Genomic DNA, 25,610 nt, shown 5'->3' with positions numbered 1-25,610 from the left:
TTAGCGAAAACTAAATAAATATTTAATGTCATCCTAACTATAGAAAAAATAAATGAATTTATAATGTGTATTTATTAAACTGTAAATATTGAAAAAAATAGCAAAAAGATGTTACGAAGAAGATAATTAAAGTCATGCATAATTACATATGTACATAAGTAAAATCATAAGTAATATGACACAACAACAATGACTATGGTTAAGCGTATAAACTGAAACTAAGTATTAGTGGAGAAAAATTATTAATATTGTAAACAAAGAAGAAAAACGAAAGTAACTGTAACAATAAATACTAGGTAACGTTTTTTGTATAATTTCTGAAACATTAAACAGAAAAAATAAAAAAAATAAAATAAAAACTTTGAATTTTTATGTGAAAACATTTTATTTGGCGCAACTTCAAGGTAAACATTTTAAGTACAAATTTGCCTTTATATACATATATACACATACTTGTATGTATGTATATAGTGTGTGCGTATATTTATGTAAGTATAAGCAGTTACAAGCCACAATCGCTGTCATCTATTAAAGTCCACGCTGTAGGATAAAGAGAAAATATTATTTGGAATCTATGATATATAAGATATAATAAAAAAAGTAATGAATTTTAAAAATATTTCCGAAAATTTAATTTGAATTCGAATTAACAAATCTGCACGCCTTTCGAGTTTTCGACCACTTTTCACCCGTCCATCATTTTTCTCCCCTACTCACCATCAACTGAAAGACAGTTCTCAACTTCCAAAATGCAGCTATTGCCAAAAATCTCTTTAGTTTTACCGTTAGAAGCGCAAATTGGTTCATAAATAAATGGGCAAGGACGTAAGCACTGCTCACGCACCAAGGGATCAACATGCTTGAGGCAAAGCGACAAAGACGTAATGCGCCAGACTATAATAAAAACAAAAAATTAAATTTTCGTCAAAAAAAACAAAAATAGAAAAATAATCAATATTAAATAACAGTAAATGACGGTCACCTGTGCCGGTGCTGCAACTCGCATAACGCCGTAAGCAGTCGTTATGGAAGTAACGGTACACGACGCCTTCGCCCACTGCACTCGACTCCGTTGCAGCACTCTCGTCTCCGGAAACCGCACAAACAGGATCCAAATGTTTCGGGCAAGCATTCGTGCAGCGCTCACTTGTATTGGCTTGTTCAGCTTTTGCTAAAGAAAGCGTAATCACAAATATTACCGTTACAGCGAATTTCATGTTTTTGCTTTGTAATTTAGCTCTGTTCCGTTTGAACTGTGATTTTTGTCAGTCAATAGCGGTATTTTATACAAAATCTCGCGTTCTATCAGACAATTAAGCAATCACAACAATTTTTTGTTGTTAAGCGGTGTTTTAACGGTAATATATTTTATATTTGCTTAGCACTACATGCCGTTAATGCAGTCTTATCGGTTACCCCAATTGCTTGATTAACCTTGGCACTGAAGTTGATGCCGAATGAAGCCGGGCAGTAGTTAAGTGGTAGTCTCACCGACTTTTTTTTTATATTTTGATAAGCCGAGAGCATTACAAATACAAGTATGCACTGATATTTTCAAAATTAAGAGCAGTTAAGGTTATTTTCAGGTCATTGTTCTACAGGTTGATGATAATATTGAATAGCCCATTACATGGTCAATCATTATGAAAAAAGTTGGAAAATTCACATTTTGTAGAATTCACTTGAAATGCTTGAAATGAGTAAAGTGTTATCCTCAATTGACTAGATTCAATAATCTAACCACCTCCTCGTCAGAAGTTCCGTTTTTTAAACAATATTACCGTAAAGAATCTAGAATTTCCCCTGCCTTCTACGATAGTGTAGCTTTCCAACCTAAACCAAAAATTATCTTCTTCCTTATTAGGGTAGACACTGCCTACGCGGTTATAGCCGAGTTTATAACAGCGCGCCAATCGTTCTTCTTTTGGGTGTTTGACACCAATTGGAGACTTCAAGTAGAGCCAAGTCCTCCTCTACCTGATCTTTCCAACGGAGTGGAGGTCATCCTTCGACTTACCTTAGCGGGTACTGCGTTGAACACTCTCAGAGCTGGAGTGTTTTCATCCATGCGGACGACTTGACCTAGCCAGCGTAGCTGCTGTCTCTTAATTCGCTGAACTCTGTCCATGTCGCCGTATATCTCATACAGCTCATCGTTCCATCGACTGCGGTATTCGTTGTTACCAATGCGGAAAGGACCATAAATCTTCCGCAGAACCTTTCTCTCGAAAACTCGTAACGTCGACTCATCAGATGTTGTCATCGTCCATGCCTCTGCACCATATAGCAGGACGAGGATGATTAGTGACTTATAAAGTTTGGTCTTTGTTCGTCGAGTGAGGCCTTTACCTTGGCCAGAGTTATTCTGCGTTGGATTTCGAGGCTGACATTGTTGTTGGTGTTAATACTAGTTCGGACTGTCAAGTCGCGATTGCGATGACTGTTTATTTAATGGCAGGAGATATTCCGTCTTGTCATCGTTCACTACCCGATCCATTTGCTTTGCTTCCTTATCCAGTCTGAAGAAAGCAGAACTAACGGGGCGGTTGCTATGGTAACGATGTCATCGGCGTACGTCAGCAGTTGTACACTTTTGTAGAAGATTGTACTTATTTTCTACAGAGATTGAAGAAGTCGGCCGATAGGGATTCGCCTTGTCTGAAACCTCATTTGGTATCGAACGACTCGGAGAGTTCCTTCTTGATCTTGACGGAGCGGATAAGGTCCAATAAATTTGTTGACGGTGGGCCTTAATCTTTCACACAGTACGCTCGTTAGGACCTTATAAGCGATTTTGAAGTTAGAATAAAATCCTTATGGAAGTTAGTATAAAACAAGAAAAACGTTAACTTCGGCTGCACCGAAGCTAATATACCCTTCACAGGTGCATTTCTTTTAGTAACTATGTGTTCAGTTTGTATGGAAGCTATATGCTATAGTAATCCGATCTGAACAATTTTTTCGGAGATTACATTGTTGCCTTAGAAAATAATCTATACCAAATTTTGTGAATATATCATGTCAAATGCAAAAGTTTTCCATACCAGCATTTGATTCCGATCGTTCAGTTTGTATGGCAGCTACATACATACATATGTATATATTATAGTGGTCCCATATCGGCAGTTCCGACAAATGAGCAGCTTCTGGAAGAGAAAATGACGTTTGCAAAATTTCAAAACGATATCTTAAAAACTGAGGGACTATTTCGTATATATACAGACAGACAGACAGACAGACGGACAAACAGGCAGACAGACATGGCTAAATCGACTCAGCTCAACATACTGATCATTTATATACATTGTACATTGTATATATGTACTTTATAGTGTCTCCGACGCTTCCTTCTGGGTGTTACAAACTTCGTGACAAACTTAATATACGCTGTTCAGGGTATAATGAATACAGCCCTTTAAAGAAAAGTTTAGTTGATCTGTTATTGTGTTGTGACATCATAAACAAGGTCACTGTGTGTGTTTTCAGTGTAAGGTGGCCAGTATCAGTTATTTCCTGGCCATCTGTGCGTGAATTATTTAATTTTTTTTTGCCAAAGACTTACCGCTAGATGGCGTCATATTTCATACCGAAACACAGTGCTTTATTTGCAAATGAAAATCTCTAAACTTGATACTCGCCTAACAATATATGGACTATTGGTTCACTAACAATTTCAAAAGTGTCTACAACGACCAATTTGATGGAGTTATCACCCTTACAAGGTTTATATTTCTCACCAACAAGTGTCGCCTTTGGTGTCTTTATTTTGACAACCAATGACAATTTCCGATTACTCCGAAATTTTATTAAATTACTATTCTTATACTATTTTATTGCAATACTATTTCACCTGCATCACTTTTGTCGGTTACGAACTAAGTATTTTTAAATTTTTTAATAATTCAATTTTCTACAAAAAAATAAAAAACAAAAAAAATTCAGAAGTCTTCGCAGTCGGTAGGATTCGAACCTACGCTCCCAGAGGGAATCTGATTTCTAGTCAGACGCCTTAACCGCTCGGCCACGACTGCTTTTCCCTTATGCTCGCATAATACGCTATAAAACTACGGTGACATGTGTTTTCATATTATGAAAGTTTGCTTAGCAATTCGCACTCTTAACCCTGGACGTGCTTTGCTAGTCGAATGTCATCATGTTTTGCAAACAACAGCAAAATAACGATGCCCATCCAGGGTTAAAAATTTAGGCGGGTTAGAAAAGTTATAAAGCGATTTTGTTCAAATTTTGCACAAATCTTTGAAACAATATTTTCTAGTCAATGAACAACGACCTTTTTGTTTTTACAACTAGTTTTTTGAAGCCATTCCTAGCGAAAACTTGATCTAAAAATGTATGTTTTTATTCGCAGTCTGTCACGATTTTCAATTTTAATTTGATTCTGTCATCCAATAACGATCTTTATCCTTATGCCAATAAAATATTTTGGGTTTTTGATTTTAAATGAATCCTTATTTTCACTGGGATAACTCACATATTGCCCGATATATGCGGTACAAAGTCACCCGGATGTTCGAAAATCTTTATATTAGATATATGGGGTTTAAAGGAAATATATGTCCGATTGAACCCATTTGTGACATACCGTTATAAGAGAAGGATTATCTCTTAGTTTCAGATATATATATTACACATTGAACGACATTTTCAATCAAAAGTCAACTATTGCTACCGGGGTTTAAATATTCGGTACCTAGGGGCTTGAACAGTTTTTATTGGATTTAGACAATTTTTCGGCATAAGGTGGCATACACTAAAGACATTATTCGTGCAAAGTTTTATACCGTTATATTAATTGCTTCTTGATTTGTATACTGAAAACTGAACGAATCAAGTGGAACTTAAAATTGTGCTACATGGGAAGTAGGCGGTCCTCTGTACCAAATTACAGCTTTATAACTTAACTTAGTGCTTAGTTAAAGCACTTTATATGTTTTTCAGTGGTCCGGTTACACTCATCTACGAGCTCGATTTTTTTTGTACTAAGGAACTTACATATGTACCAAGTTGACATCAGTTTCATCAAGATATCTCAGTTTTTACTCAAATTACAGCTTGCATGGACGGATGGACGGACAAACAGACAGACAGTCAACCGGATTTAAACTTTTCTCGTCATCCTGATCATTTATATATTTATATAATTCTATATCTATCTCGCTTAGTTTTAGGTGATACGAACAACCGTTAGAAGAACAAAACTATAGTAGTCTGTAGCAAGAATATAATAAAACGCTGTAAAATGATAAAATATTGAAAAAATATACATACAATATAAATTAAATATTTACCAAAATGTATAAAAAAGATTTCAAAGTCTTCGCAGTCGGTAGGATTCGAACCTACGCTCCCAGAGGGAATCTGATTTCTAGTCAGACGCCTTAACCGCTCGGCCACGACTGCATGCCAAATTAATGTGCCTATTGCGCTACTTCAGCGTTAGTAAATTGCATTTTGAAATTTAAAATATTATTAAACATTAGCGAATACGTTTTGCCTCTTACGTGATAATTTATTTTAATATTTTAATATGTTTAAACTCCACTCCCTCACTCTTTACGTCCCGCAGACAATTCTATCAGTATTGAGATTCATTATATAATAGGAAGACTTTAAAGCTGTGGAATGTTTCGGATACAAGCCTTGTTAGCATTATATGCGTTGGCAGATTAAACTCTTTCCGGAAATTTGGTTTGGATTGCAAACTTCAAATCGGTTCAAACCGGTAAATAACCCGTTTATAACCGATAATATAAAAGCATGATCAACGGATAGATTTCGACAAAAATTCTCGATTTTGCGGTTTCAATTGTTGGTTAATTTCGAAATTAGCGCCATCTATTAGCCAGGGAATGTATTTTATCGAGTCACTAAGTGAGTACAACTTCATCGAAATTTTTTTTTTCGATACGGTTTCAATGATTAGACCCAATATTAATTCTAAGTTTTCTCATAACTTTCTTTATTATATAATTATTATTATTTTTTATTTTATTGTTTATTCCTGTTGAATTACATACATTTGAGATAGTTGATAGTTTTTAATTTTATATCTTATATCAAGCAACTTTCGGTATTATTATTTATTCTTTCTGTTTATAGCGGCATTGAACACACGCATATTGTTGTGAATATTTCAATATTTTTATTTTTTAAGCAATATAACAAGACATTTATCAAAGTTCTAGTTTAATACGGCTTTAAGGGGTGAACATTTTCGGCTGCTTTCGCAAACTATGAGCCGGTGGTAAAGTTATTTGGTTGTCGCTAGATTCTGTGACTACAGTTTGAGTTAAAGGCCAAGATTTTTAATTTTTCTAGATGTGTTCAGTACTAAATGGTTTTAATTTTACAACATTTTGTATTGTTTTGCAAAAATATTTTTAAAAAATTTTTGAGATTATTGAAATATACATGCATTATATATCTATGTTTGTGTGTTTTAATAAAAAATAGTTATAAAATCACAAAGTGTCTAAAAAATGTCATTTGAAAAAGAACAATTTTACGCTACTTATCAAAATAAGGCCTTTGCAAAATACTTTGTTACGTTTATTTTTGGGTTTGTTTTTTCGCTTTTTTTACAAAAAAATGACAATGTTTAATATTGAACTTTTTATTTTTTAAATGAGTGTAAACTGTTTCTGCAAGTGTTGTTGTGACTATGTATTTAAAATGTAAATGTAAACTTATATATTAAATTAAAACTAAAAATATTATCGTACATTTAAACTAAAAAAAGCTTCTTTTATTATCATCACATTTCATAAAAGAACTTAAGTACAAATTTCAGTTGTAATTTTCATAAGAAAGTTCTTTCAAAAAAAATATTTTTTTACTCTTATTTGCTAGACTTTAACGGCAAAATTACCAGAGACCGTAATCATTATAAGTTCTTTTTTTTTAAATCACGTAATAATGATTTTACTTTGAGTTTTACGATTTTCTTCATCGATAATGTTTCATTTTGATTAAGCGGTTACATGGATTTCATCGAGAAAAAACGGTCTATTTTCAATAATTTTTTTTCGTATAAAAAATTAAATATTTTATTCAAACTTTTTATTGCTCCAAAGTTACATGTTTTAAAGCGATTTTGTGCTTTTAACAGCAGAACTTTTCATAAAATCTTCAAAAATAAAAAAGGAAATAAGCGCTTTAGTTAAGACCATAAGCTGGGCATTGGATGAAGAAAAAACAAAAAAATTAAAATTTTTTATTTGGCAGAAGTTTTTATAAAAAAAATTTAATTATTTCTAAAAATTTCTCGACATTTTTTTTTTAATAGTTGTAATTGACCCAAAGAAAAACATAAAAAAATGCTAATTTTTACAGATTTTTTTTTATAGTTGTAATTGATCTAAAATAATCCTTTGTTCAAGTCCTTGTAAATTGTATCTCGAAGACCTGCATAAAATGTCATTCGGTTTAGTAGTTTGCGAGTAATCATGACAATCGTCTTTGACAACATAGTTTCAAGAAAAACTCGTTTTAAGCTATAAGATACTACGTAGCTGACCTCGACTGAGACAATATTACAGAGAATTAAATAACATTCTTGTAAGCCCCGAAACACATGTAATCCCTTAATTTTATAATAATTAATAACTTTGATTAATTTTATAATAAATCCTGAATTATCAAACTTTTTACCAGAAAAAAAAAATTATAAATAATGATTATTGTCATAAACAAAAATCATAAATCATCATTATTTATGATTTTTTTATTTTTTACTTTTTGCTCATAAATAATAATTATATATGAAGTATTATAAAAATTAATCTATAATGTATAATTTCCATCAATTTTATAACAAATCATAAATAATCAACGTTTTTTACCAAAAATTTCATAAATAATGACTTTAGTCAAAATAAAAATCATAAATTATAAATAAATAATAATTATTTGTGATTTTTATATTGTTCTTTTTTTTTATTATTTGCTTATAAAAGATAATTACATATGAATTATTATAAAAATAAATCATTATCGGTGAAGAAAATCATAAAAATCCGTAATTAATAAATAATCAAACAAATGCTTACTTGTCGAAAAAGGATTAATGACATTAACTGTTTTTTTTTTTTGTAAGTCGATACTAATTTATTGATTTTTTCATTTAAAAAACGCAACAATAATCATTATTTACGGTCTCTAAAAATTACTTTTTATAATACATACATATATCTATACTAAACATTTAACGGATTTTAAAATGCAGCTGAAAGCAAATAGTCGAATTTTGTGAAATTTTGTTTGACCGGTAGTTATACATTTTTTTAATTTTTTTGAGTAATTTATAATTTGGTTAAAGGTTACTGTCTTCAGTTAAACAATTAACTTATTATAAATAACAAAGTTAAATATCATACCAGTGCAACAACTAATTTGAGATGTAATACAAACGCTATATTAACAAAGTTGAGCGCAAATTTATGGTATAACAGTTTGGTTGCTATTATGATATGATGAGTTGCAAAAAAGTACTAAAATTATCAATTGTAAATATAAAATAATAAATAGTCAACAATCTATATAAGTTGCTGTAAAGATAAAAGTGAAAAATTCTATGGCTAAATAGGCAAAATAGCATAAAGAAGATTACGTATGTATATATATGTATGTACATATGTATGTAAACAGTTTACACACACATAAAATATGACATAAATAACTGATAGGCAAATGCATACAATTAATTTAACCTAAAAATATATTTAGGAAAAATGGAATTTTTTATTCAGAGCCTTTGAATAAGTTTTTTTTAATACATTTAAGTTCGTTTAATTTTGCACAATTATATAAAAACAACAAATGCAGAAAACAACATATTGTTTTATTATTTTTCATTTTTTTTGCGAATGCAAATGTGATGTTTGCATGAACAAATACGAATTAAAAATTCAACAAAAGTAAACATTTCAATTTTACAAAATTTATCAAAGGAAATGTTCATGGTTTGTGCATTTTTCCTACGTACATAAGTATATGCTTAGAGAACTTAATTGTACTGCGACCTTTCCTCATTCGCATTATCATCGCATATGTTAATTTAAGTGCGATTTCCACATGTTTTTGCGTGTGAAGCGTGTTGTTTCACCTATTCATAACCAACTTTTTGTGCACTGGACACAGCATCCATATGTAGCATTACTATGGAGCCTACCATGGCGACTACAGTGCGATCTAGCCATGTAACTGGGTTAGGGTAGATTAAGCCGCCTTCATAGAATCCCAAATGTCCACCATGAGCCAATTCAATGTATGCCACATTGGGGCGAGACGCTGTAAAACGATTAAATATTGAAAAAATATGTATACATATGTACATATAAATATTTATTAAAAAGTATAATAAAAAAAGTTAACAAAAAAACCTTAGCTCTTCGCAGTCGGTAGGATTCGAACCTACGCTCCCAGAGGGAATCTGATTTCTAGTCAGACGCCTTAACCGCTCGGCCACGACTGCTTTTTATTCTATTCTGCGCAAACTGTTATACAACCCGTATCAAAACTAATGGCAAAGAAAACTATAAATAAAACGTACAAGGTGTCTCATATAACAAGTAAATTGAACAAATATTTTCTTATATGTATCTGCACTAACATCTGGTGTTTTTTGAGTATATGAACAAATATTTATTTGTTTTGCCTTTTATGCTTATTTTATCAATGTAAGATTAGGTTATAAGGTCGATCTTAAAATGAATGTCACTTGAACAGCTTTTAACGTCGCGCAATTGTAAAGCCTAAAACTCCAATATAATGGATCGTTAGAGCTTTACAAAACGACGAAGCACTTTGACCGTAATACAAATTTGTTGAAATGGCTAATGGCAGTTTCGGCTATATTTTCTGGTTTATCGAAGGTAAGGCCTTAGTATTGCAAAGGCTGGAGAATGGAGAAGAAAGTGTATGGATGTTCCCACCTCATCAGCCTCCATCTTAATTAGTATAGGTTAGGTTAAACTGGTAGGCCAATAAGCTACGCATAGACCAGTTTTGGTCTTTTGTGATACGAGATGGAATTCAGTTCCTAGGTCCAAGAGAAGTAGTCATCCCTTAGGATGCCTACACTGGACGCGAATTTCAAGACTCTGCGGCCTCACTATCGATACCTCCCACAGCATATCATACCGTGGGGACCCCAGATGCTTACAGCGTAGTCTTGGCAATGCGGGACAAGTCTACAAGAGATACTCCATTGTTTCTGTCATCTGTTAGCCCCATTCTGCGGGCGTATTCAGCTACCAGACAGTGACCAGTTAGTATTCTGATCATGTTCCTATAGTCTCTTCTATCGATCCTTAATTATTAAAATTTTAATTTATCTTGGATACTCACATGCGAATTCTTTAATAGGTGGCAGAAGCTCCTCCGGCACTAGTGGATCATCTTTAGCATTAATGAAAATCATTGGTTTGTCGATATTGTCCAAAAAGTGCAGTGATGAACTCCACTTATATAGCTCCTGTGTGGTGGAGAAATTGTGCACACGGCGTGTATAAGCCTCATCTAATTCTGGCAGTGTAGCGGCAGCGATAATCTCACGTTCGTTTAGATTGTGACGTGCTTTCACCTCGTCCGACAGCAATACATGACGATGCTTGAGTATGATACTCTTCACATTTTCCGTCATCACATACAGATAGAAGCGACGGAAATTTTGCCAATTCAAAAGCCACTTCGTACCTCTGCAAATGAGAATCGTCAATTTATGGCTATTAATTTTCTAATTCCATGAAACAATTGATCTGCAGGCAGAGCAGCATACAGGCAGCAAGAATGCGCGCTCTGCTGTCACTCTCATGCCAAATAGATGGTCATACTTACTCCTCTGCGTTGTACCCCTGACAAATCGATATGCCACCAAGTATGGTGTTCGGTTTTGACTTTGTTGATTCTCCCATATATTTAGTCACAAGATTGCCACCTAAACTGAAACCGACAGCCACAATGCGACTATTTGGATATTTCTTATGTAAATTGTTAACCATATCCGAAAAGTCATCCGTGTGACCTTAAAAGTAAAGGGAATTAATTATTAAGTCTGTTAAAAGACCTGACTTTAAGCACCTACCATAACTGAAGATGCGCGTCGATGTGACTTGTACACTATTCAGTGCACCGATGTGGTTAAGTACGGCACATCTGTAGCCATGCATTTGTGAATAGTGTACGAATGTGCGTATATACACACTCTCCGAGGTATTGCCAATACCTGGACAAATAGCGATGGTGACATCATCTGAAACATCAAAAAAACTTTAAAAATTGTATTTCATAAGAAGTATTTTATTTTTACCCTCAGCTTCATTTATCGGTTGATAGAGATCATAGGTGAGTGTAGAGCCATCCTGTAGCAATAGATAGACACGTTCGCCCAATGGCCAAGGACATTTCACACGGCCTACTATGCTATGCAGCACCGTTTGTACGTGACCACTAAAACCCCATAAGCGCGTGGGAACATAACTGTAAAATAAACAAAGAAAATTATATGTATTCTCTAAGTAAGCAGGTGCTTTCGAAAATAATTGTCAGCGGAATACAATTTGTATGGAGAAAACTGTTTCAGTTTATTAACTCACATTAGCTGCTGGCTAAAAGTCGTGGGATTCAAATCCATATGTTCGACATGCTACTCAAAGGACACCAAGTTAATTCATAGTTAATGATACACTTTCAAGAATGCAGCCGTTTTGACCTAACTCTATTCCCATGGTAGCTATGAAAAACTTTAATAACCACGATTAATTTATTTCATCGATGACAGGTACCGGAGGAGCATATTACAAAAAGTATTTAATTTCTTTTATATTAAAAAGTGCCGAGTATACTTTAAAAGTATTGATTTTTAGAAGTGCTGGGTATGTTAAGTTTGCCACGAAGTTTGTCAAACCCAGAAGCGTGACGAGCTGGGACGATTTAGCCGTATCCGGTCGTCCATTTTTGTGTATATACGCGATCTAGTATCACAGTTTTTGAGATATTGATCTGAAATTTGGCATAGATTCTCTCCTCCCAAAGAAACTGGTAATTTGTCGGAACCTAAACAACAAGCAAACTCCGAAGAAATTGTTCAGATCGAACCACTATAGTATATAACTATCATACAAACGTGTCAATCAAACTCAGGATCTTGTAGGAAACATTTTTGAATTTTACCAGGTATCTTCATGAAATTTAGCAGGGCTTATTTATTAAGACAACGGTACAATCTTCAATAGGATAATCTACGAAGAAATTATTATGATCGGATCACTATAGTATATAGCTGTCATAAAAACTGGGCGATCAAAGTTTTTGTATGGAATTTTTTTTATTTGTGAAGGGTTTTCTGGTTATTTTTATTACACTGTGGAACATTTTTGGGATTATTGTCTGGGGGGTGAGAACTTCCAAGTCAGGGTGATGGTACTAGGTCAGTATAGTAAAACCCTCAAAGGGTTTGGGCGTTCGTATGTGTCAGTTTTTTTTTATGACCTTTTAAATTTTTTCCTTATCTTGACGTTTTTTCGCTTAGTTGTAACATTTTGGCAAAAACGTAGTTTAACATAACTCGCGAACCAATATTATCTTTTTTTCCAATCAATTAGACGGTTGTAGCAGCTTTTACACACTATATTTGGTACCCAATTTTCGTTCACTACAACATAAGAAAAAATTTAAAAGGTCATAAAAAAAACTGACACATACGAACGCCAAACCTTTTGAGGGTTTTACTATACTGACCTAGTACCATCACCCTGACTTGGAATTTCTCACCCCCCAGATTAGCTGTTGTACTGTGTTATCAGAAGCTTTAAAGAAAGTAAAGAAGGTTTGTTACTCTAACACACCTTAAGGAAATATACAGGAACAGGCATATAAAATTTGTATTCTGAAAACACTACTATCAGTGGTAAAACGTGACATTCAAATTTGCTTGCTCTCTTTGCCTTCTTGCGGCGGTCGAATCACGTTGAATTCGCTGACTAGTAGCATGACCTCCACAAATTTATTCAATTTACGGTCATTTTCATTTGCACTATACTTACAAATATATATGTATGTATGTATATGGGTATGTAATGAGTTAATGCAGCGCAATTGTTGGTGGACATCGCTGTAGCAAATTGTTTTCCGGCTATACACAAGCACTGATCTTGCCCAAAGGGGCGATAATAATCAACATGTGATGGATATTTGTGCAGACATGTGCTTGGTTCATTAAATACTTGATTATTTTTAGTTTCAATTGGAGATTGTGCTTTTCTTCTTAAAATATTCTCACAGAATTTAAATATTTTTCCCAGAAAAATACGTTTCCTCTAAAAAGATTCTTACAGAATTTTAATATTCTTCCAAGAAAAGTACTTTTGCTCTAAAAATATTCTCACAGCATTAAAATATGCTTCCGAGATGAAAAAATACATATAGTTAAGTAATTGATTGCTTTGCGTGGGATCGCCCTAGAGAACATTGTTTATTTGAAGGTCTAAAGCACATCCCACCCGATTTGGCACGAAGCAATAACGAGACACGCATATCAAAATAATGCGCAATATTAAAGCTCTGTATATAAAGGGTAATCCAAGTAGATGTTCTTTTTTCAATAGCCTTTTTGACAGATCACGCGTGAGTCGTGTCAAGCTTTCACGTTATTTTTGGAAACAATTACGCTTGAACAATGTTTACAAATCGTTCAACATTATTACGAAAACTCACGTTCTGTAAATAACAAGTTTCGCGAACTTCACTCAACTTATGGTCAACATAATCCGCCTACTGAGCATTCTATTTGCAACACCATCACCCATGTTAAGACCGAACAGACCACGTCAATCACGCAGTGAAGAAAATATAACAACCGTACCTGAGAGTGTACACGAAGACCGTAGAGAGTCGATTTGGCTTCGTTCGCAGCATCTTGGTCTGACGTATGGAACGACGTGGCACATTTTACGTCGAGATCTTAAATTGAAAATGTACAAAATATAGCTTGTGCAAGAACTGAAGCAACGCGACCTTCCCAAGCGACATCACTTCACCCTATGGGCTCTTGAAAAGTTCCACGAAGAGCCTACGTTTTCGAGTCAAATTTTGTTCAGCCATGAAGCCCATTTCTGGCTCAAGCATTGGGACGAAAAGCAACTTGAAGAGATTCAAGAGCTGCCATTTCATCCAGAATGTGGGCCGGTGGAATCATTGGTCCATATTTCTTCAAAAATTATGTCGGTGAGAATATAACCGTCAATGATGACCGTTATTGCGCCATGATAACCGACTATTTGATGCCCGAAATTGAAGCTCGTGATTTCGGCGACATTTGGTTTCAACAAGACAGCGCCACTTCCCACACATCGCATCAATGAATGGATTTATTGAGAGAACACTCCGGTGATCCGATAATTTCACGTTTTGGACCGATCGATTGAACACCAAGATCGTGTGATATAACACAGTTAGACTTTTTCCTGTGGGGATATGTAAAGTCTATGCGGATAATCACACTTCGATTCGGGCCTTGGAGCAAAACTTCACGCGTGTCATTCGCCAGTTACCAATCGAAATGCTCGAACGAGTCATCCAAAAATGGGACTCAACGGATGGATCATCTGAGACGTAGCCGCCAAAGCAAAAAAGCCAAAGAATGTTCTTTCGAATGATAACAAACATTCCCCATTAAATTTTAGGTTTCTGTGTTTTAAGAAAGTAGGGAACCTCGAAATGAATCACCCGTTAGTACATATGTATATCCATTATTACATTTTTTGCCACTCGCTTACTTCCCTTGCGACCTCAACATTTAAATTATCTTATTGCTGTTGAATTGTGTCATTAAAACTTCACGCATTCATTTTGTTTTTTGCTTGAATGACTCCTCTCTCTACACTTGTTGTTTTAAAACGAAATACTTGCAATTTGGCTTTAGCGTTGAACTTGAACTTTGTGCAATACACTTAAGAGTCATGGTATCGAATTATGTATATAACTTGCAATATTTGTGCGCATCCTTGTTGCTGACCTTGAATTTCAAGTTGCATCTAAACCACTGAAATGTACTGTCAAAGGATGCGGCAGAATGTAATCCACTTCTAGAATTGCCATTAGTGATATAATGTAATGCAATGGAAATGGTTGTTGTTATTATTATGTCACTAGAAGAAGTTGATCAAAGGCTACACAGATTTTAAACAAAATTTCGAATGGACACTTTGAAACCAGTTCATGTGAGCTAGAAGCAAATGTTAAGTTAGGTTAGGTTTGATAGCTGATCCAGAGAACGCCCTTGCAGAGGTGAAGCCATAAAAATAGCACTTCTGTATTCGAACTTGTAAGTTAGCAAAGTCATTAAAAATTTGCTCAGTCGTTTGAAGAAAGAAGCGCTGAACTGTTTCCACCTTGTCTTCTTCCATACAGCTGTTGAAAGCTCCACAAAACTAGAGAGAGAGGCTAGACTTAGCCTCAGCGCCAGTTTATGCGAAACCCCGCTATCCAATAGTAGACACAAGGAGACGGGAGCACCAACCCGTTCCCATTCCACTGAGAGTGGGTAAAAGCAAAACTTTGGCTTAGTATTATGTGAGAAAGTCGAGTCTACGAAAGAAAGAATGAATAAAGCAAGAAAAAAGTTATCTTCGGCGGCACCGAAACTATAATACCCTTTCGAAGTGCATTTTCTTTAGCATTAAGGTTATAAAACTATGTTTACTTAATTTTGATCTGTCATTTTGTATGGTAGCAATATGTTATAGTTGCCCAATCTAAACAATTTCTTCTGAGATTAAAGCGATGCCTTGGATATTAATCAGTGAGTCCGTTCCGGTTACTTAAGCCTGACTGTCGTGGGAACGGAAGTCTAGTATGGGTGGTTCCGACAGATAAGCAACATCTTGATGAGGAAAGCATGTGTGCAAAATTTCAGATCAATATCTGAAGAATTAAAGAACTAATTAGATATGAAAAATTACGTAGATGAGATCATTATCATTCAAAATGATTCTCCGAAAGTACACAACTACAAAAAATTAATAATATTAAAGTAGAATATCTAGAAAAATTGGTCATTAGGACTTTGGTTGTGTTTATATGTACATATGTGATATAATTATTCTCTCAATTTCTGTATATATTATTCAAACATTGAAAAATCTTAAAATCATTAACATATTAAAAATATAATTGCCTTGAAAAATAAACACAAATAAAGCTAAATACAGATGTACTTATATACAAACAAACCAGGGTGACATAAGGTTAGAACATAAATATATTAGGCGAAATCATTAATGACTGCATACAAGATTTTACACACTATAGATTAAATGTTGAATATAAAATACAAACGGAACTACAAAAAAGTTTCCAATCTGATCTTTAGATGACGCAATAAAAAGGTCACAAAATCATACTTCACAAAATAATTAAAGTTATTATTGAACGAACGCGTATTTTACCATAAAACGGCTGGGGAAAATCTAATGGTTTAATGAAGCTTTGCTGGAATTACGAAAGAAGATTAAAAATAATTTTAGATATTTAGTATCAATTAGACAGAAGAACGTTTGTCTGGCTCAATAGGTATTATACATCTGATCAAATGTGACTCGGACTTGGCCATTTATACTGTGCGCGCAAACAGAAATAATTCTAAGGCTGGTATAACCTTTTTTTATAATCGTGTGATGTTTGATCATTTGAACTAAATAGAGAAGGTACAATCTTCTATAAGAATGTAACATACCATAATGCTGGAGTACGCCACGATATCATTGGCCTCAACGCGCTGTTTTCTCTCCATACTAGATAAGGAAGTGAAGCGAATGCGTCTGGTAGTGAAGAAGGGCAAGACAAAATATCTCCTGTAATCAAAAAAACAGTTGTCGCACTGGGTACTTGGCTCCCACATCATTGTTGACAGTCGTTACTTCGAAGTCGTAGATAATTTCGTCTATCTTGGAACCAGTATTAGTAACAACGACAATGTCAGCCTCGAAATCCAACGCAGAATAACTCTGGCCAACACGTGCTACTTCGGACTGAATAGGCAATTGAGAAGTAAAGGCCTCGACGAACAAAGACCAAATTCTACAAATCACTCATCATCCCCGTCCTGCTATATGGTGCAGAGGCATGGCATATGGACAGTGACATGTATTCAACAGACGAAGAGTTTGCATTTCGTATTTCCAATGGAATAAAAGTATGAAAATTGTTGCGAATGTGTTTTGGGGCGTTTATCTTATTACGAACGCAAGTATTTAAGTGCACAAAGTATTCAAAAAAAGATGGTGAAGTTATTCAAAACCTGGCTCATACCAGTCCTACCAACTAAAATCGAAAAAGTTAAAGAAACAGTGGTTTAAAATCTTCGTGTTGGCATTAGAGAGATATCAGGGGATTTGAACATATTTTACAGGATGTCTCAACACATTTTGGTTAATGATTGGATATGGTTTAGTTTTGGGTGTCAACAACGGAATTGTCGAATATAGGTCGCAAAAGAGATGCGTGACAACGTAGCGGAGCACCTTATTTCATCAAAGGCATCAATACGGGTGAAGAGACATGAGTTTATGAGTACGATCTCAAATCCAGCGAATGATCCTCTAAAAATGAACCGTGGTGTTTGTTGTTCATGGTTTTTTTCACCACGATAATGCGCCGTTACATTCTAGCATGATAGTAATTGACCCTTTGACCAAACACCAAACGAAAGTTATCGCTCATCGGCTGTTGTGGGAATTGATAAACCCTTACGCAGCTTCGTTCTGGATACTGTAGCTGGTTAAACTCCTACTTATCCAGTATCAACCCTGACATATCAAACACATGTAAGTCCAGCGTGCAAAGGGTCCCCGCATGACATTAATCACCTCTTTGCATGCCCTTCAGGCCCTACAAATCTGTCACCACTCTTCTTATGGTCCAACCCAGTCGAAACAGCATATTTCCTGGGCTTACCATTGGATAACTCCGCTGACAACTTATCTAATCCTTACCATCCTAACGGGGACTAGGTGACCATTACAACCACAACACCTTCTGACAAATGTATGTACCGCTTCCACGACAGTTGGGTTTACGAAACCGGACCCGGATTTTTTATCCGGCAGAATTTTGCCGCTACAACAACAACAACAAACAACAATTAAATTAAGTGTTGACATGCTTGATTGGCTCAATATTGAAGCTGATAATACAGATGTGATTAAAATAAGCGAAAATAATGGTTTTTGGTCTGTCCGGATCAAATTTGATCAGCCGGTATGTTCCCATGCATGAATATAATTTGTGAAAATAATTGTATTCTTATTGCCGCTTTTAAGAAGAAAACACGCTACAGTGTAGCATAAGTGTACATCTTAAAAATTTTGTTTAATGGAAATTATAGTAATTTTAGATAATATTCATGCATGTAACATGTAATTATATTGTTTTTGTAGTAAAGTACGTTAATTGACAATTATTGAGATAATGCAAATTTTAATAAAGAACAGGTTTTCATCCCACATAGGCACAAGTTGTTTATATACATACATATGTATATATACATATGTATATGTATATATATTTATAATTATGTATATATGAGTATGGGTGTGCCTATTGTCTCCAAGTGTTAACTATGGTAAGCCTAAAAGATCATACACATATGAATAGATAACGTATATAAGTATATACATATATACATACATACGTATATTTACTCTACTTAGTTGTGCCTTTGCCTGTATTATTTTACTGACAATACATACATACAAGTACATATATACATATAAATAGTATATCTTATCAGCGGTCATGTCTTTCGCATGCTAATTCTTAGTATTTGCACAATCGCAAATGGTGAATGGCGGATACATCCCAACACACATACATTTGTATGATATCATATGTAAGTATATAAACTAGACCTAGAGTCCAAAGTACAAAACGAAAAGCTTGGCAATTATCATAGAAGAACTACATATATAAAAATAGACACAAAGAAAGAAAGATTTTCTAAAAAATTTAAAACAAGAAATATCAAATCAAAACAAAACAAGAAACGCATTGTTTTATTTTCAAACTGGATTTTTGTATATGAAGCCATTTGGTATTTTTATACACTTGCAACATGTTGCTACAGAGTATAATAGCTTTGTTCACCAATTTATTGGATGTACATATCACCTAAACTTAATCTAGTTAGATATAGAGTTATGTGCTGAACACATAGATAGCGTCATTTTCAAGCGATATCTATCAAATATTAAAATACACACTGACATACAGACTGTCTGTCTGTCTGTCCCTCCGACTGCTGTAACTTGAGTAAAAATAGAGACATCTTAATGATAACTTGGTGCACGTGTTTCTTGGCAAAAAAAAATTAGGATGAGTTCACAAAACATCATTAATCGAAAGCCTATAAAATATCATAACCAAGCACTAAATTAAGATGTAAAACTCTAATTAAGATGATGGTTGTACACCATGATCGTGCGACCGATAATCACGTATGGGACGATGAAACAGGTGGTACACTGACGGTTCGAAAACGTCGGAAGGAATCTCTTCATACCTATAGGAAATTTTCCGAGCATTTTTCGATACTTAAGCGGCACTTAAAGTAGTATCATCCTATGAGATAAAATTGCTCCGCAAGAGTGTAGAGAACGGCTGAATAGAATAGCGGAACGTAATCCTGTACACTTCATCTATGTGCCCGTTCACAAAAGCCCCAGCTTCCACTAAATGGTAGGACCTGAACCATTCAAGGAAAGAGGCATTGGCAACAACTACATGGCATGCGGCATGCCATTTTGCTGATGGTGGGTATAACTTCCGTAGGGATAAACTCAAGACTACTGGTCGAATTTTACATTAACCACTGAAAGCTGAAGAAGCATTTACAGAACATGGAACATTCTTGTGTAAATTGCCGGTTCTGCGACAGGGAGCCTGAAACACCAGAACATAAACACAATAGATCTAAGGTCGCGATGCATTCCTCGTTTATCAAACACTCAATCAATCGAAAATATCGGTCAAAATGTGAGAAATATTATAGAAATTCTGCGAGAATATTTTTTTTAATAATAGTAAGCCTTTATGTCAAAAGTGGGTTGAATCGGATAAATAATTTCTTTAGTCCCCATATACCAAATAGAAAAAATTATCAAACTTCCAGTTGACTTTATACCGCCCATATTGGCTAATAACTGAGTTTTTTATGAAATTGGGGGACGTGTTTTCCTAATAACATTGCATCCTTAGACCTCAAATAGCTTATATGCAGCTAAATTTATTTTCCCGGCTTTGATCATTTCAAGTAGCAAAATTATGAAACGTTCGGTTATACCCAAAATTTAGCGCTTCCTTACTTATTCTACATATATGTATTAGCACTTATCTTAAAACTTCAAACAAAAAAAAGCCGTTGAGTGTGTCACAGATATTTTATAATAAATTATATAATCGAACTCGGTTACAAAAGTTAAACTTTTAACTGCATACTGCAGTAAGCATTAGTTAATTACTTAGTCATAAAGTAATAAAAATGTAGTAAGTATGAAAAATGTCAATTATTTAAATTAACTTTCGTCTAAAATTATTTCACAATATGAAGAAAAGATATAATACTAGATATACATATGTATATACCACACAAACATACATACATGCATACATACATATGTATGTACATATGGTGAAAAAAACGAGCAGTAAAAAAATAGCTGAAAGTACAAAAAACCCACACATTTAAATGAGTCACAGAAGTACAAAAGTATAATATTAGAATTGACAAATGATATGGCAACCCAATCATATTGCATTGAATGTTGCTCTGCTATTATTGTAATAGAAATAGAAAAATAAGCATTATTCTTATATGCACTTTGTTAAGCCTAAATTAAGGAAAAGATGCTAAAAAATTTTATAAACTTAAAAGAGAGATTTTCGGTAAACGCACAAATGCATGTATCTGGACACTATGCACATAAAAATTAAAAGTAGTAGCAGGTGGATGAGTCATCCTAAGGGCAATGCAATTTTTCAAATTGGAAATAGAATTGACTTATATTTGCTGAATTTTATGAATCTTTGAAAGCAATAAAACTAGTTTTCGTGAATACCTACATATAAACCCAATTTTTGATGAATTCTCAACCAAACCATTCGTTAGTGTTTGCAAATATAGCCACCATTGCAATCAAACGCTGTGTTGCTGTTATGCAAGTTTTTGTTATTAAATAAAAATCTGCTTTTCGATTTGTTTTGAGTGGACGTGTGAGCTTACATATGAATATATGTATATGTATGGACGTCCGTCCACTTATACAAAAAAACTTGTATATGAGCTCATGCATATGCCACTGACGATTTGTTTTGCCGGCATTTAAAGTATTATGTCATACACATATATGTACATACATATACATGTACATACTTTCATGCATTTTAGACATGCGATCAACAATGTCTTTTCGCAATAACAATTAAAATACAAAATGTGCTCCGTTTAAAATAGTTTTGTTTGTTTTGCTAATCAATCACAGGTTTTGAAGCAGACACGCTGGCGTGCATACATACATATGTACATATTAACATGTTCAAGTGGGAATTGTTGTCAAACATATTCATAAGACTTCTTCATAAAAAAGCAATAACGCATAGTTTCCTATGATTTTTTATTTGCATAGACTTTTTCGACTCTTTTGGCAAAAAAGTCATAAAAAACATTTGTATATTTCGCTGGCAGCTAGAAAGCCTGTAATTCTTGTTTATTGAAGACGATGAAATTTGTTAAGTTTACGGACTCGATGCTATAGCAGTTCGTATAGCACAACAATGGTTCGCTAGCTTCCGTTCTGGAAATTTCGATGTGAAAGATGCACCTTGCTCTGGTCGACCTATCGTTGAAAAATTCGATGAAAATATGAAAAAAAAATTTACCAAGACCGCCACATATGCAGCCATGACATCGCTAAGGAACTTAACGTTCATCATCAAATGGTTTTGAACCATTTAAAAAACGCTGGCTACAAAAAGAAGCTCGATGTTTGGGTACCACATGAATTGTCTGCGAAAAATTTAATGGACCGAATTAACATCTGCGATTCTTGCTGAAACGAAATGAAATCGAACCATTTCTGAAGCGAATGGTAACAGGAGACGAAAAGTGGATCAAACGCTACAATAATGTGCGAAAAAGATAGTGGTGCAAGCGAGGTGAAGCTAAAAAAATGGTCGTTAAGCCAGGATTGACGCCTTGAAAGATTATGCTGAGTGTTTGGTGGGATTGGAAAGGAATCATCCACTTTGAGATATTCCAGCCTGGTCGATCGATTGATTCTACATTTTACTGTCAACAACTGATGAGATTAAAGAAAGCAATCGGGAAAAACGGCCAGAACTGATCAACAGAAAAGGCTTCGTCTTCAGGACAATGCTAGACCACACACATCTTTGATGATTCGGCAAAAACGGGAGAGCTTTGCTGGGAAATTTTGAGTTTTTCGTCGAGAATCCACCTGATAGAATAGTCTCCGGAAAAATGGTAAAAAATGGTTGTTGTTGTTTTCACGGTTTCTCAATCCCCGTTAGGATGGTAAGGGTTATCTGTGTTTGCGACGTCATCAGACTACCAGGGTGTTAGATTGTTTAGTTCAAAGAGGTGGTCAGTGTCATGCGGAGACTCGTTGCATGCAGGACATACAATGGGTATGTTAGGGCCTATTCTGGATAAGTAGGAGTTTAACCTGCTACAATATCCAGAACGAAGTTGCACTAGGGTCACTGTCGCGGCAACTACTTGTTGCGAGTTTTTGACTCCAAGAACGTCGAGAAACTGTTGGAAAAATGGCGGGCAAAAAGTTGGTCGACCAAAATGGTACATATTTAGTTCATTAAGGCTCATTATAAATATAGACCAAAAAATAAGTTTAAGTTTGATTAGAAACACGAAAAGACTTTTGCGACTACCGAATATTCATAAATAAGAAAGTTTGAATGGTACAAAGTTTAAAATAATAAATTTATTGCAATTGAAATGTATAGTTAGTGGGTTTAAAATAGTATAATTAAATTGCTAATAAAAATGATAAGAGAGAGGTTCGGTAGCTTCTTAATGTTTCCGTATTATTAAAACACATTATTATTATTTGAATAGCGAAAACATATCAGTTGAAACACAAAACGGTTTGTTAACATTAAATTTACTTGAGGGAGTATACATATATAGTATATGTATATGTACTTACATATGTATGTATGTACATATTTTTAATATTCACATAGATTTCGTTTACAAAAATTTATGATCTTTTGACCAAAATTGACTTATCAACTCAGCAAGTATGTATGTTTTTGTATTTCCTCCGTATGCATATACAAATATTCAAAATAAATTTTATGTTATTTATTAAAATATGGAACTAAAGACACTCTGCTTTTTATTTACTTTTGGGTACGACTTACTAAACTGCACATTAGCATAACAAGTATCTTTGGTAGACAAAGTGATGGAAAATGATTATTATATACACGACAAAGATTTATTTCCTTTTTTAAATACACCTACAAGCATTATTTGAATATTATAAATTTATATACATACATAAATATTATAAGTTGCTGGTAGAGTTTATAAAATATAAATGTGTTCAGGCAGATGTCTAATTTAGTCAGAATTTTAAAACTCCATATGCGAAGTACGTGTTTTGCATAAAAAATATGTATGTAAACATTACACATATTATATATGTATGTACACATGTACACACATACAGCGTATAGTGACTACAATTGCAAACATGTACCATACTTCCTAAATATCTATTTATTATTATACTTGTATAACTCCGAAATTACATTTACAAATATGCACTTATAACTTTATCTATATCCGATGAATAAAAAAAATACTTATGTCGGTATAACTTTCTAGATACATATCACACGACGGCCAGCTGTTAGTGAAAACTGCTGAATAGCTCCATGAGAAAACTAGCAACACAAGCGACAGGTCTAATTTCAAAAAAATATAAACAAACATGTCTACCAGTATTAGAAAACTAAGCCAGACCAATAAGACTGTAAGGAAATTTTCGAACAACTGAGTTAGATAAAGGCAATCTAAGGCATTGATTTATAGTGTGCCTGCCATTGTATGTTCTTAGAAAATCGAATTGTTTAATCCATTCTCAATAATAAACTTAATGTAGTGTAATAAATTTTAATACTTGTTATCTTTTAAAGAGGCCTTTTTGATAACTTAACTAACATTAGTAAAATTCCAGTTCGTAGTTAATTACGTATTTTATTTAGGTAGGGTAGGTACTTAGATACATACTTATATAGGAATATGGTAAAATGACTGCGTACTTACGGTTCTCTTAGTACTGGTGCAATTTTATAAATACAATCCAGAAACTGTTGATCCAAACACCAAACGCTTGGTTTTAGCGGCTGACTGTTAACGTTTAGTATACGAAACAGGATGCACATTATGACCGCTATGGCGGTAAGAAATGCCGTCGACATTTTAGCTATGAGTTTTATCAGATGTAGATGATCGAAGGAGAATAATGTAAAATCGGTGACAATCTGTATAAGTTCGTTCTTTGATTTCAGTAAGTCATCAACGAATAAATGTACGCGTAGCAACAATTCCGGAAGCATGCACGAAGAATTTGTATAAAGCTTTAGTATGTTATCAAAAAAAGGAACTGTTACACATTATTAATTTATATAAAAATTAGATAATATAACAGTAATTAGGATAATTTTTTTTTATTTTTATAAAGCGAATTTAATGCGTAATGACGCTCGGCTGTTGATTATATTATGAAGAATATTTAGCTTTTTATCTTTAATTCTATTACAAGGAAACTGCATGCGTAAACGAACTGTCAACCGGCGATTTTTTTGTTCTAGTTAATTTTTTTTTTTTGGTTCTCTTCGTCAATTTTTCGCTTTGTGGAGTCTATGATGTAGCTAGTTTTTCTTTGTTTGGATATCACACAATCACTTCTTTTGAGTGAAGCAGATATTTTTTTTACTTGCAATTAAGTTGATTTAATTTTATTACAACTAACAATAATCAATTCTTTCCGTGGTTTTTAATTATTTTTCACTCTTTTGCTTTCGCAGTTTTCATTTCTCTACTGAAAATTTAAGCCATCATTTCATATAAACAATGAAAATTTAAGCAAATGGAATTTTTTGAAACTACACGCACAAGTCATTCGTAAATTCTTCTTCGTTTTTATTTATGCCCGCTGGGTTTTTTTTTATCATTTTTGCTCGAAGCGCGTATGTGTTTCCAAAATATTCACTTCAACATACTTCTTTACAGTTTGAATAGAAACTCACATTCCAATTTCCACCGGCCTAGGAAATTTTGATTACTTTTACTTGAAAATTTTGCACACCCAAATATTTTGTTTGTACTTTTATTTTTCCGGAAAATTCACTCACATCTGCTCACAACCGAAGCACTCAATGATTCTCAAACTTATAATGCAACTCCAATTGGTTTTGGAGAACGACTGGATTCGACAGGGTTGCAATAGATTGTATGTATTACAACATATAAAAACTAATTAAAACTG

The 25,610-nt window shown here is 33.9% G+C and overlaps 2 protein-coding genes and 3 non-coding genes across 6 annotated transcripts; all 5 read right to left on the bottom strand.

Moving 5' to 3' along the window:
• Positions 1–372: 372 nt before the first annotated feature.
• LOC126753109 (U-Kazal-Dg21.2-like) lies at positions 373–1,232 on the bottom strand. Its single transcript, XM_050464283.1, has 3 exons — positions 983–1,232; positions 718–894; positions 373–540 (listed from the first exon to the last, which is right to left on the bottom strand). Exons 1-3 carry the CDS (start codon positions 1,215–1,217, stop codon positions 503–505), a joined length of 450 nt encoding a protein of 149 aa, XP_050320240.1. The 5' UTR covers positions 1,218–1,232; the 3' UTR covers positions 373–502.
• A 2,717-nt stretch (positions 1,233–3,949) lies between these two features.
• Positions 3,950–4,031, bottom strand: Trnas-aga (transfer RNA serine (anticodon AGA)). The gene has a single exon. It is a non-coding gene; the product is annotated as a tRNA-Ser (tRNA).
• Positions 4,032–5,339: 1,308 nt separating this feature from the next.
• On the bottom strand, positions 5,340–5,421 carry Trnas-aga (transfer RNA serine (anticodon AGA)). The gene has a single exon. It is a non-coding gene; the product is annotated as a tRNA-Ser (tRNA).
• Positions 5,422–5,952: 531 nt separating this feature from the next.
• Positions 5,953–25,515, bottom strand: LOC126753107 (abhydrolase domain-containing protein 2). 2 transcript variants are annotated; one of them, XM_050464279.1, is made up of 6 exons: positions 24,386–25,515; positions 11,330–11,499; positions 11,105–11,272; positions 10,858–11,044; positions 10,369–10,718; positions 5,953–9,309 (listed from the first exon to the last, which is right to left on the bottom strand). In XM_050464279.1, exons 1-6 carry the CDS (start codon positions 24,676–24,678, stop codon positions 9,125–9,127), a joined length of 1,353 nt encoding a protein of 450 aa, XP_050320236.1. In that variant the 5' UTR covers positions 24,679–25,515; the 3' UTR covers positions 5,953–9,124. The 2 variants fall into 2 exon arrangements, with proteins under 2 accessions (XP_050320236.1, XP_050320238.1); XM_050464281.1 differs by lacking the exon at positions 24,386–25,515 and adding an exon at positions 11,616–11,716.
• Positions 9,412–9,493, bottom strand: Trnas-aga (transfer RNA serine (anticodon AGA)). The gene has a single exon. It is a non-coding gene; the product is annotated as a tRNA-Ser (tRNA).
• Positions 25,516–25,610: the final 95 nt, after the last annotated feature.

Source organism: Bactrocera neohumeralis, chromosome 3, assembly GCF_024586455.1.
Source record: "Bactrocera neohumeralis isolate Rockhampton chromosome 3, APGP_CSIRO_Bneo_wtdbg2-racon-allhic-juicebox.fasta_v2, whole genome shotgun sequence".
Taxonomy (NCBI): Eukaryota; Metazoa; Arthropoda; class Insecta; order Diptera; family Tephritidae; genus Bactrocera; species Bactrocera neohumeralis.
The sequence above is the reverse complement of the archived record's forward strand: the minus strand, read 5'-3'. Positions and strand labels throughout refer to the sequence as shown.